At 39.0% G+C, this 18,817-nt stretch overlaps 1 protein-coding gene across 5 annotated transcripts in view; it reads right to left on the reverse strand.

The window, feature by feature from the left end:
• cnot2 (CCR4-NOT transcription complex, subunit 2) overlaps positions 1-18,817 on the reverse strand; it is a 144,969-nt gene that overhangs the window by 105,310 nt on the left and 20,842 nt on the right. For 2 of the 5 annotated variants that reach the window (XM_048548573.2, XM_048548575.2), the window contains exon 2: positions 15,213-15,310. The exons of 2 other annotated variants lie outside the window; for them this stretch is intronic. In XM_048548573.2, coding sequence (XP_048404530.1) covers positions 15,213-15,236 — 24 coding nt within the window. In that variant the 5' untranslated portion in view covers positions 15,237-15,310. Of the gene's footprint in view, positions 1-15,212; positions 15,311-18,817 lie in introns of those variants that run through there. One more of the 5 variants, XM_048548577.2, reaches the window with a different exon arrangement.

Genomic DNA, 18,817 nt, shown 5'->3' on the forward strand with positions numbered 1-18,817 from the left:
ACCACAAGTGGTAATGACCTGGAACCAGATGCCCATGCAGGTGGTGGGAGCAGAGACAATCAATGATTTCAAAAGGAAATTGAATAGGCCCTTGAAAATAAGCTTGCATGGCTTCAGGGATATAGCAGAGGACTAGAATAAACATTATGGCTTGAATGACTTCCATTATATGCCATTTGTAACTCTACGATTCCAATGAAACCTCTATAGTAATTTAAATCAAACAAAATAAAGGTTCAATACAAACAAATATGTACCTCTACATAGTGCCTTTACCATTCCAAAGAACAACAAGATACTGAGCCAACAAAGGAACAGTCAAATCAGCTTGGTTAATGAGATGTATTTTAAGGAGGCTTTGAAAAGATGAAAGGAATGATGAAGGAAGGAAGTACAGGGGTCAAACAAAGCATTGGGAAAACTTAGCAGACCTGGCAGCATCTGTAGAAAGTTAATGTGTCGAGTGCACTATCCCTTCATAAGGAGGGTTACTGCAGTATCTGTATAGAGGGGCCAGATTTCAGTAACAAACCTGAATAGATGTCAAGGTACAATGCAATTCCAAGCGAAGTGGAGTGAGATTCTCTCTTTCACTGTCACTTTGGCATGTTACCTCAGATTCTGGTGGCACTTCACTGCATAGCTGTAGCTTCAGTGAGAATGTATAAGCAATTAGTTGGAAGTTGTCCCTGGCATTTCAAGTTCTGATCACTAAGTTAGTGCGCCAAAAAGCCTTTACCTTACCCAAGTAGCAGTCATTATCAGTTAAGTGTGAGCTGTCTTCAGTCCTTTGTTGATCAGTATGAACTCAAAGACAGGTGTCAGTATAACATCAAATAGTATCAAGAACCTGATTAACAAATGCTGGCCAAGATCCCAATGCTGGCCAACTTCCCATTTAAGAATTACAAAATAAGTTGTGTGTTTTTCATTTTACATTACAGTTTGTGTCCAAATGTCATCATTAAGTTGCAAAGGCACAATCTATAAAAAGACCTATAATGGTGCTAGTCATATCAAGCTAATAAAAAAAAACATAGAACATTACAGCACAGTACAGGCCCTTCGGCCCTTGGTGTTGTGCCGACCTGTCATACCGATCTGAAGCCCATCTAACCTACACTAATTCCATGTACGTCCATATGCTCATCCAATGATGACTTAAATGTACCTAAATTTTGAGGCTTTTAGTGAACTAGATGGGTTTTTTCTGACAAATCGACAATGGATTAATGGTCATCATTTGAATCTTAATTTCAGATATTTGTTGATTTCAAATTCCACCAGTCATGGTAGGATTCATTTGGTCTACGTCTGTGCCACTTAACTAAGAACTGACTACTCCAATCCCACGTTCTGACTTCAAACCTATATCCTTGAAAACTTTGGCAACAAGTGACTCTTAAATGTTGAATGTCTGACTCAACCCTGTGGCCCAGCATTTTCCCATTACTATCAAGTCAGGGATCAACCCCGTTTCAATGAAGAGTACAAGAGGGCAGGCCAGGAGCAGCACCAGGGGTACTTAAAAATGAGGGGCCAACCCAGTTAAGTTGACAAAAAAGAACAATGGTTAGTTCTAAATGATAGAGTTCAGTAATCCCACAACCAGTAGCAATGGTCTAGTGGTATTATTGCTGGACTGTTAATCCAGAGCCCTAGATAATGTTTTGGGGACCTGGGTTTGAATCCTACCATGACTGGTGGAATTTGAAATCAACAAATATCTTTAATTAGTGAAGTTTTCCTGCAACTCATGTAAAATTTAATGAAATGTGCATTCTCGTTATTCGGGCATTGGCATCTCAATGTGTTGGTTGTATGCAGACGTTTGCAAGGGCAAATGCATTTTTTCTGGTCTCCAGGTAGCACAAGCCTGCTTTTTGTGTGGTTTCATGATCCAGTGATAGAAGTACAATACCCTCATTTGACCCAGTATATATGGTTAAAGCATCATAGTACTTGTTCCAGAGATAATGGGAACTGCAGATGCTGGAGAATCCTTGATAATAAACTGTGAAGCTGGATGAACACAGCAGGTCAAGCAGCACCTCAGGAGCACAAAAGGTGACGTTTCGGGCCTAGACCCTTCATCAGAGAGCTTGTTCCACTGCCACAAAATTGCAAGCATAAGACAATGGCTCAGCATATGGTTTACATGAATATAACTCCATTTTTTTAAAAAGAACAAGTGCCACCTTAAAAAAAAACTGGCATTTAATATTTATATGCCATCCTTCACAGCAGAATAGAAATTGCAACAAGTTGCTCTGGCAAGCTTTCAATTTCAGTTGGAGTATCACAATCACAGGCAGTACAAAAAATGAGAGCTAGAGGTAACATTTACACATAAGCCAAAGTCAGGCACAGTGAGGTGGAAAAGATGTCAGTGCTGTACTTGCTTTCAGCAAGAAAATTAGGTCAAGATGCTGGTAGAGGAATACAGAATAAAGAGGAATTTATACTGAATACACTGTACAGCTCTGGATAACAACTAGAATGAAAAGCGATTAACATTCTCTTTACTGGTAGCAGTTCTTTTCCTCCCCCTACAATCCGACAGTCTTTTGACACCCGCATGGGCCCCAGCTATGCCTGCCTCTTTGTAGGTTACGTGGAACAGTCCCTCTTCCGCACCTACACAGGCCCCAAACCCCACCTCTTCCTCCGGTACATTGATGACTGTATCGGCGCCGCCTCTTGCTCCCCAGAGGAGCTCGAACAGTTCATCCACTTCACCAACACCTTCCACCCCAACCTTCAGTTCACCTGGGCCATCTCCAGCACATCCCTCACCTTCCTGGACCTCTCAGTCTCCATCTCAGGCAACCACCTTGTAACTGATGTCCATTTCAAGCCCACCGACTCCCACAGCTACCTAGAATACACCTCCTCCCACCCACCCTCCTGCAAAAATTCCATCCCCTATTCCCAATTCCTCCGCCTCCGCCGCATCTGCTCCCATGACAAGACTTTCCACTCCCGCACATCCCAGATGTCCAAGTTCTTTAAGGACCGCAACTTTCCCCCCACGGTGATCAAGAACGCCCTTGACCGCGTCTCCCGCATTTCCCGCGACACATCCCTCACACCCCGCCCCCGCCACAACCGCCCCGAGAGGATCCCCCTCGTTCTCACACACCACCCCACCAACCTCCGGATACAACGCATTATCCTCCGACACTTCCGCCATTTACAATCCGACCCCACCACCCAAGACATTTTTCCATCCCCTCCCCTGTCTGCTTTCCGGAGAGACCACTCTCTCCGTGACTCCCTCGTTCGCTCCACACTGCCCTCCAACCCCACCACACCCGGCACCTTCCCCTGCAACCGCAGGAAATGCTACACTTGTCCCCACACCTCCTCCCTCACCCCCATCCCAGGCCCCAAGATGACATTCCACATCAAGCAGAGGTTCACCTGCACATCTGCCAATGTGGTATACTGCATCCACTGTACCCGGTGCGGCTTCCTCTACATTGGGGAAACCAAGCGGAGGCTTGGGGACCACTTTGCAGAACACCTCCGCTCAGTTCGCAAAAAACAACTGCACCTCCCAGTCGCAAACCATTTCCACTCCCCCTCCCATTCTCTTGATGACATGTCCATCATGGGCCTCCTGCACTGCCACAATGATGCCACCCGAAGGTCGCAGGAACAGCAACTCATATTCCGCCTGGGAACCCTGCAGCCATATGGTATCAATGTGGACTTCACCAGTTTCAAAATCTCCCCTTCCCCCACCGCATCCCTCAACCAGCCCAGTTCGTCCCCTCCCCCCACTGCACCACACAACCAGCCCAGCTCTTCCCCCCCACCCACTGCATCCCAAAACCAGTCCAACCTGTCTCTGCCTCCCTAACCGGTTCTTCCTCTCACCCATCCCTTCCTCCCACCCCAAGCCACACCCCCCGCTACCTACTAACCTCATCCCACCTCCTTGACCTGTCCGTCTTCCCTGGACTGACCTATCCCCTCCCTACCTCCCCACCTACACCCTCTCCACCTATCTTCTTTACTCTCCATCTTCGGTCCGCCTCCCCCTCTCTCCCTATTTATTCCAGTTCCCTCCCCCCATCCCCCTCTCTGATGAAGGGTCTAGGCCCGAAACGTCAGCTTTTGTGCTCCTGAGATGCTGCTTGGCCTGCTGTGTTCATCCAGCCTCACATTTTATTATCTTGGAATCTCCAGCATCTGCAGTTCCCATTATCTCTGAGCCTTTTGATAAAGTTTCTTTTGTTACGTGAGAGTTCAAAGCTTGCTAAAAGGTGTTCCCAAATTTACTTGCAGCAATTTCATCAAATACTTACAAGTTACAATTACATAAAATGTATTAGGTTAATTAAAAAATATTAACATAATCACTTTAAATTTTAACAAATCCAACTTGACACCGTTTAAGATTTAGAAGATTTCTGAAGTAAAACTTCTTAGCTGTGCAATAACGTGATAAATCACGGGGTTTTGTCTGTTGGATTGGCTTGAAGTTGCAATGGATAGAAAGCTCAAGACAGTTATTACTGGATCAGGGAATAACTTGCTTAAACCTCTGCCAGATGTAGTTCTGCCTTATGTTCAGCTGCACATGTGTACACTCCAAAAATTGCTGTCCAATTTGTGCTGCTCCTCCACTAGCTTCGTTATGTAGGTATTGCACTTAGAAAGGCAAAATGTATGGTGAAATTTCCAAAGCTGGCCGCAAAAAGCTCACTAAACAGGCCAGAAATAGTAAAAAAAATTGCCCACTCGTGTTGTAAAGTTTCTCACTTACCCAAGTCTTAACTATTTACAAACAACCTCTCTGATATTGAAAGAACATACACACAGTGTCTCATTTCTTCAGATTTTAATTATTGATAGGGACTTAATTTCTTTTGTATTTTCTTTTGTATCGCTTACTATTAATTCTAGCTTTCTCGCTATTTGTCTTGTCTTTTGCACCATTTCTATACATTTTCCAAGACAGCCGATGACTACAATTGTTGCTAGAAAGTTCAAGTAACAGTTGCAGGGGGATAGGAGTGTAATGAATGGCAAACATCATTTGCTAATCACAAACTCTAGGACACTTCTATGCATTTTAATCAGAACGTATAGAAAAATGACAGAAAAAATTGTTTTTCACAATTATTCGCATTTTTTAAGTTGCAATCGGTAAACAAGGTCAATTTCGTTGAGACAATGAAGCAATACTGGATCGATTATTTCAAGAGCTTTATGCAAAGCTGCTCTGACTCAAATAACTGTCACATCACTTTTGTTGCAAAATTTTGTGCACAAAATGTGTAATTTGAAGATGACAGAGTAATAAGCTAACTGATATAGAGGATGGAGCCTGTTCTAATAGTAAAAATTTTCCAGTCTTGTTTATGGTATTCTGTGATGTACAGTTGCCTTGACAAAGAATGAGATATCACATAACATGAAAGGAAGGAAGAGCTACACATTTCTTCAAATTCTGTGTGTGGTTTAGGAAAGGTACTTTACAATAAAATGTATAATACATTTGGGATCAATACAAAGTGCATTTGTACATACAAATTTAATTTTTTAGATGGCAATGTACTGAGTTACAGTTACAGTTAAATTAGTAACTACTATTCACAAAATTGCCTGCATTTTTGTAAGCCTAACTAGCAATAGTGGCTACAAATTAGTCAACAGATCATAAAAATGCCATCTTGTATGTGGTCTTCAAAACTACTTGCCCAACAGTCTCCCAATTGACAGAATCTACTACATCTGCTACAGCTAAGTCAGAGTGATTTCATTGTGATTTCATTATACATGAATGACACGGGTTAGTTCAGAATTCCATTTTCCCTTATTTGTGTTCTGCATAAACTTCAGATAGGTTGTCACATCTAAAAACATGGGTATTTTGGATTACTTGATGGTTTGTCAAGTTCCTCTTTTTCTGAGGATTTTAATGTCAGACTGGTAAACTTGACAGCATTTGGTCTGAGGAAGTGTTTTCACAAATAAGGTAAATATTTAATTCCTGCACTATTTTATTTCTGATATTAAAAAGTTTGGAAATGTAACATTTTAATAAGCTTCCCTTGTATTCTTGGTATTTGCGGTTGACCTATTCCTATAAGTGGAGACTGAGCCCAGAGAGAGAGAAAACCAGTTGGGTAACCAAAGATTGGAATCAGCAGCTATTCATTCTCCCAGGCTGACCACCATTCCGTCATCTGCCCAACTGGGTTTTTCCCCTCTCTCTCTCTCTGGGCGCCATCTCCACCCATCATTTACGCCTGCCCCCGCCTCTAACCCATATACCAACCTTTTCCTGCTAAATCAGTTCTGAAAAAAGAGGCACTGGACCCAAATCATTAACTCTGTTGTCTCGCCACAGATGCAGACTTGCTGAGTTTTTCCAGCATTCTTTGATTTTGTTTCTGATTTCCAGCATCCGCAGGTCTCTTTTTTTTGGTAAGCATAGTTAAAGCTGTGAGAAAAGTTGTTTGGAGGCAAAGCGGAGTTAATATAGCAAGTAGAAAACTGGTATAAAGCAAGCAATGGATAACGCCAAGTAAGTAGCGATTTCACTATCACAATTTTCAACAATTTTGAAGCTCAAGGTGACAATCTGAGAACAGTTTCATAAGCAGAAATTTTCTTCAACAAGGAAGATAAGAATAGCGTGGTTTCTTATTCCAACATCAACAGAGCTCTGCTTATATGGTCAAAGACAACTCAAATAGAGAGTCCAACTCTGCAGGAAAGGGGAGTTGCTGCTATAAAGAGGCTGGGCAACAAGAAATGACTGGACCAGTTCAAGAAACGATAATGCATCATCTTCCAGCGAGGGTGCAGCAGGTATGGCAGCAATGACAAATGATTAAGCTGCAAAACTGTTTTGTGCACATCCAGAACAAGAATAGTCCAAGGGCAATTTTAACATGGATTAAACTACATTATTTTTCATCTTTTACCAGAGTGCTTTTAAATTTTAAAGATAAAATGTGTAATGACAGAAAAGCAAGGAACTTGTCACTGCTATGATCTGCCCCATCTGATGGCAGAGAAAAGCTGCCACTTCTTGTGACAGGAAATCCACAAAGCCATGTTACTTTAAGTCAAGACACAACCCATGCAGTATGAGGTTAACAAAACAACCTGGATGACCTCCATTATTTTTGAAATGTTGATCAGGAAGGTGAACGAAGCATACCAATGGAAGAAAAAGATCATTATGACAACTGACCTGCAGACAGCGAGATCACTGAGCTGAAGAGCATCAAACTGACCATCATGCCTCTCAACCTGGACCTAGTTCTAGCCAACGGATCAGAGGGATATTCGGAACTTAAAAGGCAACTACCATGACAGCTGAATTTTCACTTTATTGAAGCCATGAATAAGAAGCAAGAACACAATCCAACTGTTCTCAAGGTCACGCCCATGACTGATGAGGCATTGAAGACAGTGACAAAATAACAACCACAAATTGCTTCCACCACACTAGATTCAAACAGGTTACATCTACGGAACATGTCAAGAATGAGGAGCAGCACGGGGAGGCCAATCAATCCAATGACCCAAATATCTTTTTCAATTAACTCTGAGAAGCTGTCACAGTATTTCCAGCACAGCTGATCACAGAAACGTACAATGAGGTGGATGATGCCATATGCCATACAACTAACTGACAAGGAAACAGTACATTCTTCAATTGCATGAATCCCATGAATATCTGCCTGCTCACCAGCCAGTTTCCCCAGCAGAAGCTGTAAAGATTGGAGAAGCACTCCAGGACTTCTTTCAACTTTGTATCAAGGATCATTATTCTATTCCTAAGCTTCAAGGTATGACCCGGTATTTAAGTGCATAGATGACATGGCAGATGATATTGCACCCCCCAAAGACAGCACACTAAGCAGAAATGAATTAGCTTTTCTAGAGCTAACTTGCAACATTTTTCAATGCTTTTAACGGCAGACAATTGTACCAGTGAACAAACTGAAAAGTAAAGCCATTTTTCACTTATTTATTGCATCACAGTGTTTTCACTTGACATGGAGGGGACATGCATGTGCAAAACCAGATAATACTGGAACTCCTTGCGTATCTACAAGGACTGCTTAACACAAATTTATTATTGTTGATTAAGCGTCATAAGACAATTAACTGTACTTAAGGGTGTTATATGACCCAAGTCATGATTTCCTCTCTGCAAAGGAAATGAATTAATTTTACAAATCCTTGTCCAGGTGAATAAATATATCGACCAATTTTGTTACGACAGTAATTCTTTATCTATAGCCCATGAAATCTGTCAAGACATATAACCTCAAGGTTAAATTTAGTTCTTTTTAAAACTGATCTATATTTGTTTCATATTATTCATAAATTATTGGCTAGTGATTATGCTTCCATTATCCAAACACAGCATTTCCAGTAAACAAATTAGACTAACAAGGGGACATGCACCTTTCAATCTTGGGAATGTTACAAAATTGTGTGCGCATAAGCTCATACTTTGATGCTCAGGAAGAGAACAATGATCCTTGACACTAAGTATGAAAGAAATATTTAACAGTCTAAAAATTACAATATTGCAATTTCCAAAAACGTAACTTAAAACTTAGTATTCAATTGAAATCATGCTAACAGTTCACTGGATAAGTTTGTGCATTGAAATGCATATATTGTGTGTGAATGTGAAGACTCATCTGGGTTTACTTATTTACAATAGAAACTCAAGTACATTTGGTCATGTAGCAGCAAGTTCCCACTAATACAACAAACTGTTTTAAATTTGAACACCACAGCCTGCCAAATTGTACAATATCTGAGCAGCCTATCAAGATTACTCAAAATTCAGCAGCTGAGTGCCTCATTAGTATATTGCTGCTGAGTATCTATATTAATACTAACCATATGAAAGATAGAAGGAGCTGATTCACAACATTAGGAGGCGAAAATTAAAAAGTAATTAAAAGTAAGAGGTTAGAGAAAAGCTGACAATGATAAAAATGTGCAAAAATCAGATCACTAAAAATGGCTTTGTACAAGTAGCAGCACACCAATAACAGACCAGTGGACGGTGCACTCCAAGCATGGCAACTTATACATCACTGTGAAGTCAAAAACTTCTGAAGTATTTAACAATATGTATATACTAGCTTTGCATCATCATGTTTTAGTTGTTTACTAAAATGAAACTGCACAAGTCTTTTAAACCAAGGATTATCCTAATACTTTATTGTTGTTGTTCTAACAATTTAATGTTTCACTTGGAATACTCTACATTCTCATGTGCCTATCATTGTAAATGGCTGAATAATGATTTGGTGCAAGATTCATACAGAAAATTCTAAAAGCCATAAATCAGCTAATCAATAACACCGACATAAAGTACAATTACTGTACCTCACGTATGCAGCTATCACTGGATTATGAATAATGTTCAAAACAGCATTAATACACCATACAATCTCAAATATCTCTGCCCCACCAATATGAATCAATGCACAAAATTATGAAACATTGCATTATCGTAGTTGAGCATTACCTTGTTTAATATTATAGTATCTTGACTTTACATAATCACATAACTAGGCCCAGCAACATGTGTGTTTCGGTAATAAACAAGGAATCAGCAAACAGAATGAACCGATCACCTGTTAATTGGGAAAGATCGTAGCTATCCACTGTAAACAACTTGTCCCAAGGTTTCCCAAACTGAGGGACATGATAACTTTGGACTCCTGAGGTCCAAGGCAGTAATGGCTGCTAGGTAGTGCCAACTGAGGGAACAACTCTAAAACAGCTTTAAATTGCTGCATTTTTCTCAACCATCCTAAGTGTTTTGATCTCCAGGTCTGGCTCATACAGCATTAAAATGGTAGGCTTTACATCCCTTTAAAAACTAAAGGACTCCTCATTACTATACTTACTTTACAGCTTGTTCTCACAGGATACCCCTCCCCATTCTTGAAGTTCTCTCTGAGGGGTTACTACAGATCGCCAGCCTTGAAATGGGAGGCCAGTGGGAAAAAATTTGGTATCATCACTGATCACCTGAATTGTATATTCAAATTTGTGGAGGCATGACACAGGCCTCACTACAACAACGAAACATGTATAATAACACCCCTCTCTCCGCCCTACCACCCGAAAAAATATGCTTAGAAATACTTACATCCTAGCAGCTACCTCTAACTAATAGAATGGGAACTCTGGTTTACATTCTATCCAATGCATGTTCTTTCAAAGTTGATCTAATTTATAATCCAGTTTGCACATGTGTTTAAAGGTTAGGTTTACAGCGCCTGGTATTCTCCCTGCGCTGCACACCTGACCTAGAAACAAGTTATGGCTTTTGTTTTCTGCTGCTGAGCTAATTTTGGATCCGACTTGTCACTTTACCGAGGAACGACTTGAGCTTTTGACTTGCTGATCAATATACAATATGAAAATTTATCAAAAGCCTCACAAAAATGCAGGTAATCCCTATATCTAATTCACTACCCTCATTGACCTTACCAATAAATGCTTTATAGCATGTCAGTTTTACACACAATGTTATCTGAAAAAATTCATAAAACAGTCCTAAAACAATCCAAGCCTCCCAAAATGGCAAGTTATACCCAGTCTTGAAATTTTTTTCCCACTCATTTCCCATCACCAAAAGTCAGGTGTCTTTTAATTTTTTTAGAGCCACTCTGTCCACCTTTGTCAAACAACAGTACAACACAAGCACTTCTCTAGCACCACATCTGAAGCCTGACAGTTACTGCAGATTACAAGCAAAATTCTAACTAGGAAAAATATCATACAACAATTCTCACTCTGGCAGTAACACCAGACCTACATATATATTAATTAGGAGTGGGTCATTCAATCCTTTGAGCACGCTCTGCTATTTAGTAAGTTCAAGGATGGTTGAATGGTAACATTCAAACCACATTTCCCACCTATCCCTAATATCATTCACCGCTTTCCTTAACATGTCGCCTCATCATGAGTTTTAAATGGGCTGCAAGAATAACTCTGTCAATGTTTCTTTGGAATAAATATCCAACAGCATAAGAGCACTCTGGGTTTTTTCACTCTGCAATTTGTATTCACTGTGGGGGAAATAACCCCATACAAAGATAAAGGAAGAAAGTGAAGAAACTAGTTTGGGGAGTCTTGGTTCATTTCCCCAAGAATTCTTAAACATTAAATGTACCTTCAGCATTTAATGCCAATACGTTATCAGGCAGATATTATGTCGGTACACCAGAAAACTACTGAACCGTGGCACAATATTGTTAGGGTATTCCCTCGCTTTGTAGGATTAATTACAGGTTTTTGTATATTACTAAGCATACCTTTCTTCACCAATTTATGCTTCTAATTCATCTGTATGTAAAGCTTTCCACTTACCCGAGTTAACGTTCTTTACTGATTCATTTTCTCCTGTTTGCTTCTAGCTCTAGCTGATAAAAGAACTGATGAAGTAATAAAAATCAAGGATTTCTGCACAAAGCAGGTTATTGTGTAGGGAATAGGAAAGTCAGGGATTACAGAACAATTTTTTTCTGGCCAAAAGCAGAATTAAGATATTTGTCATAATATTGATGTCTTTCCCCCACTGGCTGTGAGCATTTGGAAGGGTCAGATAGCCAGAAAACTACTGCATTAGTGTAATAAAGGAAATTCTTCTGATAAATTAACGAATATTAGGATAGTTTCAATTACTTTATAACAAAGTTTTAACCGGCTTAAAGTTTGTTCCACTCTAAAGGATTCAACATTACAGGGAATACTGACAGACACATGCAATGTTTTCAGATTCATGAAATTGAGGTCTGCGCATGGCAGCAGCTTCTGCAAGTGGAAACCATTGCAATTGCATGCCTGTACGCGGATTTCCTGGCAGCTGCATGGCTGCACAGTTTAGAAGGAACTTTGGTCTGTGTGTGTGACAGTATATGTGGCAGAAATGACACAGGATATACAACAGCAAGTGCATACAATTGATTTCAAACAGAATCATGATCATCTTGGAACTTTGAAAATTTTATGAAAATTAATTTCATTTTTTATATGTGCTTTCCAATGAATCATTTCGTTATAAGAACGCAAGATGTTCTGCAGGAGTTGAACATTTGGCTCCCTGAACTTGCTTTACTGTTCGATAAAATCATGGCTGATCTCACGGTCCTCAACTCAACTTCCCTGCCTCCCTCTTGTACTCTGATTCTGTTGTTGGATAAAAGTCTAACTACATCTGCCTTAAAAATATCCAGTGACTCTCCTAAACTCTGTCTGGGGAAGAAAGACCCACTGCCTCAAGAAAATAATCTCATCTCCATCTCAAAGAAAAATCTTTCATTTTTATACTGTGTCCTCAGGTTCTAGTCTCTCCCTCAAGGGAAACATCCCTTTAACTATCAATCCTATAAGTTGTTGTACCTTATCACAATAATGGAAAGAAACATCGACTATGCATATCAAAATGCACTGCAGTATCGCAAAGCCTTAAATTTACATGTGATAAGTGTGTGTAAATCTACACCTCATTAAAAATACTTGTTTACAAATATAAGTTGAGTTCTGCCTTTTGCAATACTCAGAACACTTTTGACAAAACATGCTTTGAGTACTAAACGGTCATAATTAACACAAAACTTTAGATATACTGTAGAGAATTCTAACCAACTGATAATGCAGTATTAACTTGTGCCCATGGTATTGCCCAAAATCAGTTGCCAAAGACATATTAATTCTATATTCTAGTGTGTGCATCTGAACATCCTAAGAAAACAAGTAGCTTAGGTATTCCTAAATATTAAACAAAAGGAATGCAATAACTTAGCATTCATAAAATCCTTCTTATGTATTTAAGGCTGGGATAGAAAGATTCTTAGTCATCGGGCTATGGGGAAAGGAACGAAAGCAGATGTTAGGAGTGCCAGATCAGCCATGATCCTCTTGAACAGCAGAGCAGGCTCAAGGGACCTGCTTCTGTTCCTATTTTATATGATCTTAAGGTCTTTTTGAAAACAAATAATAAAATAACTGAAATGAAGACAGCATCACTGAGTATGAATGGAACTTATGCCTCCATGTTGTACCACAACAGACTATGTATATATTTTAAGCAGCTGGCCTTACAAACCCAATGTGCTGTACCACAAACTGAAGGGGCAGAAATAGTATTGACTGATTTTTATCGTTACCCAAATAGAAAGCTGTTGCTTTGATTGAACCTTCAGATGTTTATGGATTTGAGGCACATGGAAAAATGAAATATTAGCAGTAAGTTGTCAAACCAATATTTTGATGTCACTTCAAATGGGAACTTACACAAACCAACATAACTCCCTCCACAAGTAAAACTTGATTGATTACAGAAGAAAGGACAAACAACTGAAAATCTGCAAAATTGTTTTGCCTTGTGCCAGCAATAAGCAGGTTTATGTCAGATATTTCAAGGATCAGGCGAAATATTAAGTTCGTCCTCCTGTATTCAACTCTTAAAACACATCTGTTCTCCAGACCAGTTAAAGCATCCCACACTAATGCTCAGGATGACATTGCTCTACTACTTCCTTTAAAATATCCACAACAAAGTAATGTTGGATGGTTCATTTTTACAAAATATGGATGATTTTGTATGCATTCACGTATACTACACACTATATTACAAGTTATGCCTGAAATAGGAAATAAATAGGTGATAGATTTATGCAGTTCCTTTATAGAAGAAAATATATACAACTACCCTATAGCACAGTTGTTATTCATCTAAAGATTCAGCTCAGTTATCCCTGGATCCAGTTTTTACAACAGAACTCATGCTCATGAACCACAACAAAATAACAGTGAGATTCAATGACTCTATTTTTGGTTTACATATCATACTGTACTTTCAGTATTGTTCTAAAAGGGCTTTAAGATTGTGAGAACATTTAGCTTATTACTTCAACAAGTTGGGTTGGACCAGGTCTGAAACAAATCCCTACGAACAACACTCCTACTGCACCAAAATACTTAAATGAAACAAGGTCACTACACAGCATTTACAAACACTGTACTAATTACATTTATCTCAACCGAAATGAAACAAAAATTGCACATCACAGCATCCCTTTCTGTTTTATTATAAAATGGCTATAACTTATATCTTGATTTGGGTGATACAGCACATTATGCTTGCAGTTACAGCACTGCTAATGAGTTGTAATTGATCAAATCAAAATTTCAAAGCCCAATTAATGCAAAATCTCATCAACTCAAATCACCATTTCAATCATCTGGAATACAGATGTAGAAGACAACAATTATATTTTATAAAGTAAATGTTCATTCAGGGTTTACTTTCTGTACAATGAAAACAAAAAATGACCATAATCCATGTATTAGCATATTAAAACAGCACAAACATTAACCAGAAAACAATACTGCGTGCAACATATTTGTGTTTAAATATTCATAAACATTAGCAGACTATTTAATTATGACATTGGATGGATGACATGATATTCATTTTAAATCTGTCCAAGCCCAACATACTCAAAAGATAATTAGACATAGAGCTGGATGAACACAGCAGGCCAAGATCAGAGGGGCAGGAAAGCCGATGTTTTGGTAGAGACCCTTCTTCAGAAATTCCTACTATCTCTCCAACATACTCCAGCTTGGTTATACACAGGCGGTACGATTCCTTCACGCAAATATTTGTAACTGTAACTTCTTTTGGGAAGTGTAAAATATTTCACAGAGCTCTACATATAAAATATGAACAGATTGGAATAACACCTGCCTTTATAGGTGTGCTTATTCATGCATTGGGACCCTTTTTACCTGTTAATACTTCACACAGATTCCAGATCCTGTCTAGATTCTAGATTGAAAAATTGACAAATAGGAGTAGCCACAAATGCAACAAATCAGATGGCACAATTGTAGTTGAAAATGTCAATACTTCACAAATTGAGAAGTACTAAAATAATCAGATCAACTAACAACTGAGGAAAAAAACTGAATCCTCCAGATATAATCATTGTTCAGTTACAATCAAAATGATCCTTAGGATTTCTGGATTGCCACAAAGTGCGAGGCTAATAATTTTACATTTAAATGTTTGATCTACTCAACAGGAAAACTGTGAAAATAAACTCCTGAAATATCTGAACTAAAATAAAGTTTAAATTATGTTTAATTATAAAAATACCACCTCTATTTTGAGAGCAGATTATACTTGCCAGTTTTCCATCCAATAATTCCATGTGGCATTACGTTTCCTACAAAAGACACTGATTCACCCACAATGCTGGCCATATTATTTAGTCATATCATTTCCCTTTAAAAAAACCCACAAAAATCACTGAATTAGTACTTTCATTATAACTGTTTATATGTTACTTTACATGTGCACTTTCTACTATTTATAAACACTCCACCAGTTCGATGGTTTGATTAATATTGTAAAACACAACTATATATTATATATAATACATATAAACAATTGTATCAGGAATGCTATTTTTCTGTTCAAATTGTTATTGAAATAATTTAACAATCAATTGAAATCTAGTCTTTAAACAATGCACTTTTCAGTCACTAAAGTGGATGGTAGGTTCAAGAACACATTCAATTTAGAGTAGTTCAATAAAAAACACCAAAATCTTAGTTTATTCTGAATCTCATTTTACTTTGTCGAAAAGCTCACTGTAATCTCCTGGCGTCTCAATCAACACCTTCCCCCAAAACAGCATAAATTTGTTCTTCATTGATTTCAGAGTTCCACCACTTGAACATATATCGGGATTCCAGTGAATGTGCTGAACATTTAGGTATCAATAAATTGTAACAATTCATATATAATAAAATAAAGTGTTGATACAAGTTTGTAGGTGAGGGGCAAACATAGACATTTAACAGTCTTGTTTCTGGAACACAGATCAAAAAAAAGTCAAGAAAAATGGCCTATTCCAGCTAGCATTCAGAACCTGATGGTATTACTTCCGTGCAGCATACCTGAGCATGTTATAGCAGTCATAAAATTACTGCACCACAAGCTCATATGATGTTAATTTCTGATTTATAACACTGTTGGAGGGAATGGAGGTGATGGATGAAGCACCAATCAAGTGGGCTGCTTTGTCTTGGATAGGGTCAAATTTCTTAAAAGATGCTGGAACTCCAACCATGGAGGCTTTTGGAAAGTACAACATCACACTGCCTCTTATACAGCAGTGAGACCAGATATATAAATCGGAGGCCACTTCATGGAGCATCTGAGTTCTGTATGCAACTTCGGTTGCCAACCATTTTAATACCCCCTCCCACTCCCTGGGTGGCATGCCCATCCTAGGCCTCCTCCAGTGTTACAACCACACCACTCACAAACTGGAGGAGCAACACCTCATTCCACCTCAGAAGCCTACAATCCAATGGCCTAAATATGAAATTCACCAGTTTTAAAATCCCCATACCTCTGGCCTCATCACATATCCAACCGTCCCTCTCAATCCTGCCTCCTTGACCTGAAACAACCTGTCCATCTTCTCTCCCACCCACCCCATTGACCAAACCTCACCATTTCCCATCGGCACTCCCCTAACACCATTCCACCTACCTTCCCCAGCCACATCCATCCGTTCTCTATTCATTTCCCAGCTCCCTTCCCCTTCCCCATTTTTGAAGGGTCCCAACCCAAAATGTCAACTTTCTTGCACCTCTAATGTCACCTGGCCTGCTGTGTTCCTCCAGTTCCACACTGTGATGTGTCTGCTGACTTGAATATTGTAGATGGTTGGCAGAGGTTAGGGACAAAGGAGGAAAGATACCTGCCACAGGATTCCGAGCCTCTGACCTGCTTTTGTAGCCACAGAAATTTATATTGTCAGTCCAGTCTGTTTCTACTCAATGGTGAACGCCCACCCCTACCCCAGGATGCTGATACTGGAGAATTCAGCAACGTCCTACAATTGAACATCATGGGCAATGGCTAGATTCTCTCTTATTGAAGATGATCATTTCTGCGCACACGTATGGAATGAAACATTAATTGCAACTTATCAGCCCAAGCTTGGATGTTGTCCAGATATTGCTGCATATGGGCATGAACTGTTTTAGTATCTGATGAGTCACAAATGGTACTAAACACTGTGCAATCACCAGTGAACGTGAACTTTACAGAGGAAAGTCTTGTACAATTCACATTAACAAGTTTCTTAGTGGATTGCCTCAGAATGCATTATTTAGAAGCAAACAATTTGAATTATGGTTTGGCTCCTGAAAACCTAGTAGCTTACATGTCTGTGAAATAATACAACAGCAAATGACACACAGACCTACTGAGCACTGTAAAAACCACTGGATGAAAAGAAGGCAAGTTGTGTTATGGTGTATCGACACACACAGCCAATCATAAGTCCTCAACAATACAGAGAAAACAAAAAATTGCTACATACAATAAGCAGCTAACTAACTTTTAGAAACCAGTGAAATCCATGAAAATTGAATCTTTTCAGGTTCCATGCTGGTCATTCAACAATGCAGTCTTCCAATATCTCCAGGATGTCTGCCTCTGTAAACTACACTTGCAGCCATCAACCTGCTTGGGGTTCCTGAAGTACTGACCTGTAGGAGCATTATTGGTCTGGTGTTAATTAAACTTCATCAAGTTTAGAACACAAAAAAAAGTGTATACCAGTCAGCTGCTTAACAACAGTACTATGACTCTTTCCCCATTCATCTGAAATCAAACTGAACCTTGGAATGTTGACTTTTCCTTTTAGACATTTCTAACCTTTCAGTTTTCCGACACATACGACATACGAGCGCATAATAAGATAATGAATATTGAACTGAATTCACCAGATTCAAACAAAATATTACCACAATCAGAAATTCTGATTTCTAAAAAGCAGCACAGGCTTTATTCAAAGTGGGCACATACGTGAAATAATCAGCAAGGTCAAACCAGATTGGAAGTTAATCAATGTACTTATTTATTGCAGCTATTTTTGTTCCCACATGTTGAGCATATGTCTCCTAACAGTTACTCAAACTACCACTGTACTATTAAGTGATCACTATTACTACCTTCGCTTCATCTCAAATTCTAATTCCTGCAGTACACGTATCATAAGCTTAAGTACCATCATCTCACGTTTTATGAGATCAATATGACCCGCTGGTATACTCTGTATTTTGCTATTATTTAAAGTGTTTTCCCTCACTAAAAGAAAATTCTGGAACGCTGTTAGTTAAAAAAAAGTAGAACAAAAGTTCACACATCAAAGTACAACCTCCTAAAATCTTGATTAGCCTCAAGTGCTCTGTGTCAAATGTAAATCCATCGATCATTTGCTTTTTTGAAGGTTGCAGAATTCCATTTATTCAGGTGGATGTTTATCCCTGGTCCCATGGTCCCTTGGGATAAATGAACTTCCCTCTTACAGCACAGCCTGAACAACTAAAGGTCATAAAGATAAATGAAATCCATCAGTTAAAAAAAGGATTATATGGGAAACAAAGAATGATTCAACACATTTTGGGTTTTTTTTCCACTCATCTGAGCTAACTTAGTGTACAACTCTCCTGTGTCAGTCAGATTATTCACATCTCCACATAAACTCACTGGGTATCAGTTTCATTAGTTATGGACACAACTGTAAATTAAACAAACGCGACAGGATTCAGAGTTTTTGAAGTGAATGTGATAAATAATTTGACTTCTAGTCACTGAAGCATCACATAGTTACTTCCAATCGTGTGACTGCAGCTATTTCATTTATCTTCAACAGCTTCTAATCTTAGTTGGAAAAACTGGAACAGTGGCAAAAATATGTTGCCTCAG

Source organism: Stegostoma tigrinum, chromosome 18, assembly GCF_030684315.1.
Source record: "Stegostoma tigrinum isolate sSteTig4 chromosome 18, sSteTig4.hap1, whole genome shotgun sequence".
NCBI classification, from domain to species: domain Eukaryota; kingdom Metazoa; phylum Chordata; class Chondrichthyes; order Orectolobiformes; family Stegostomatidae; genus Stegostoma; species Stegostoma tigrinum.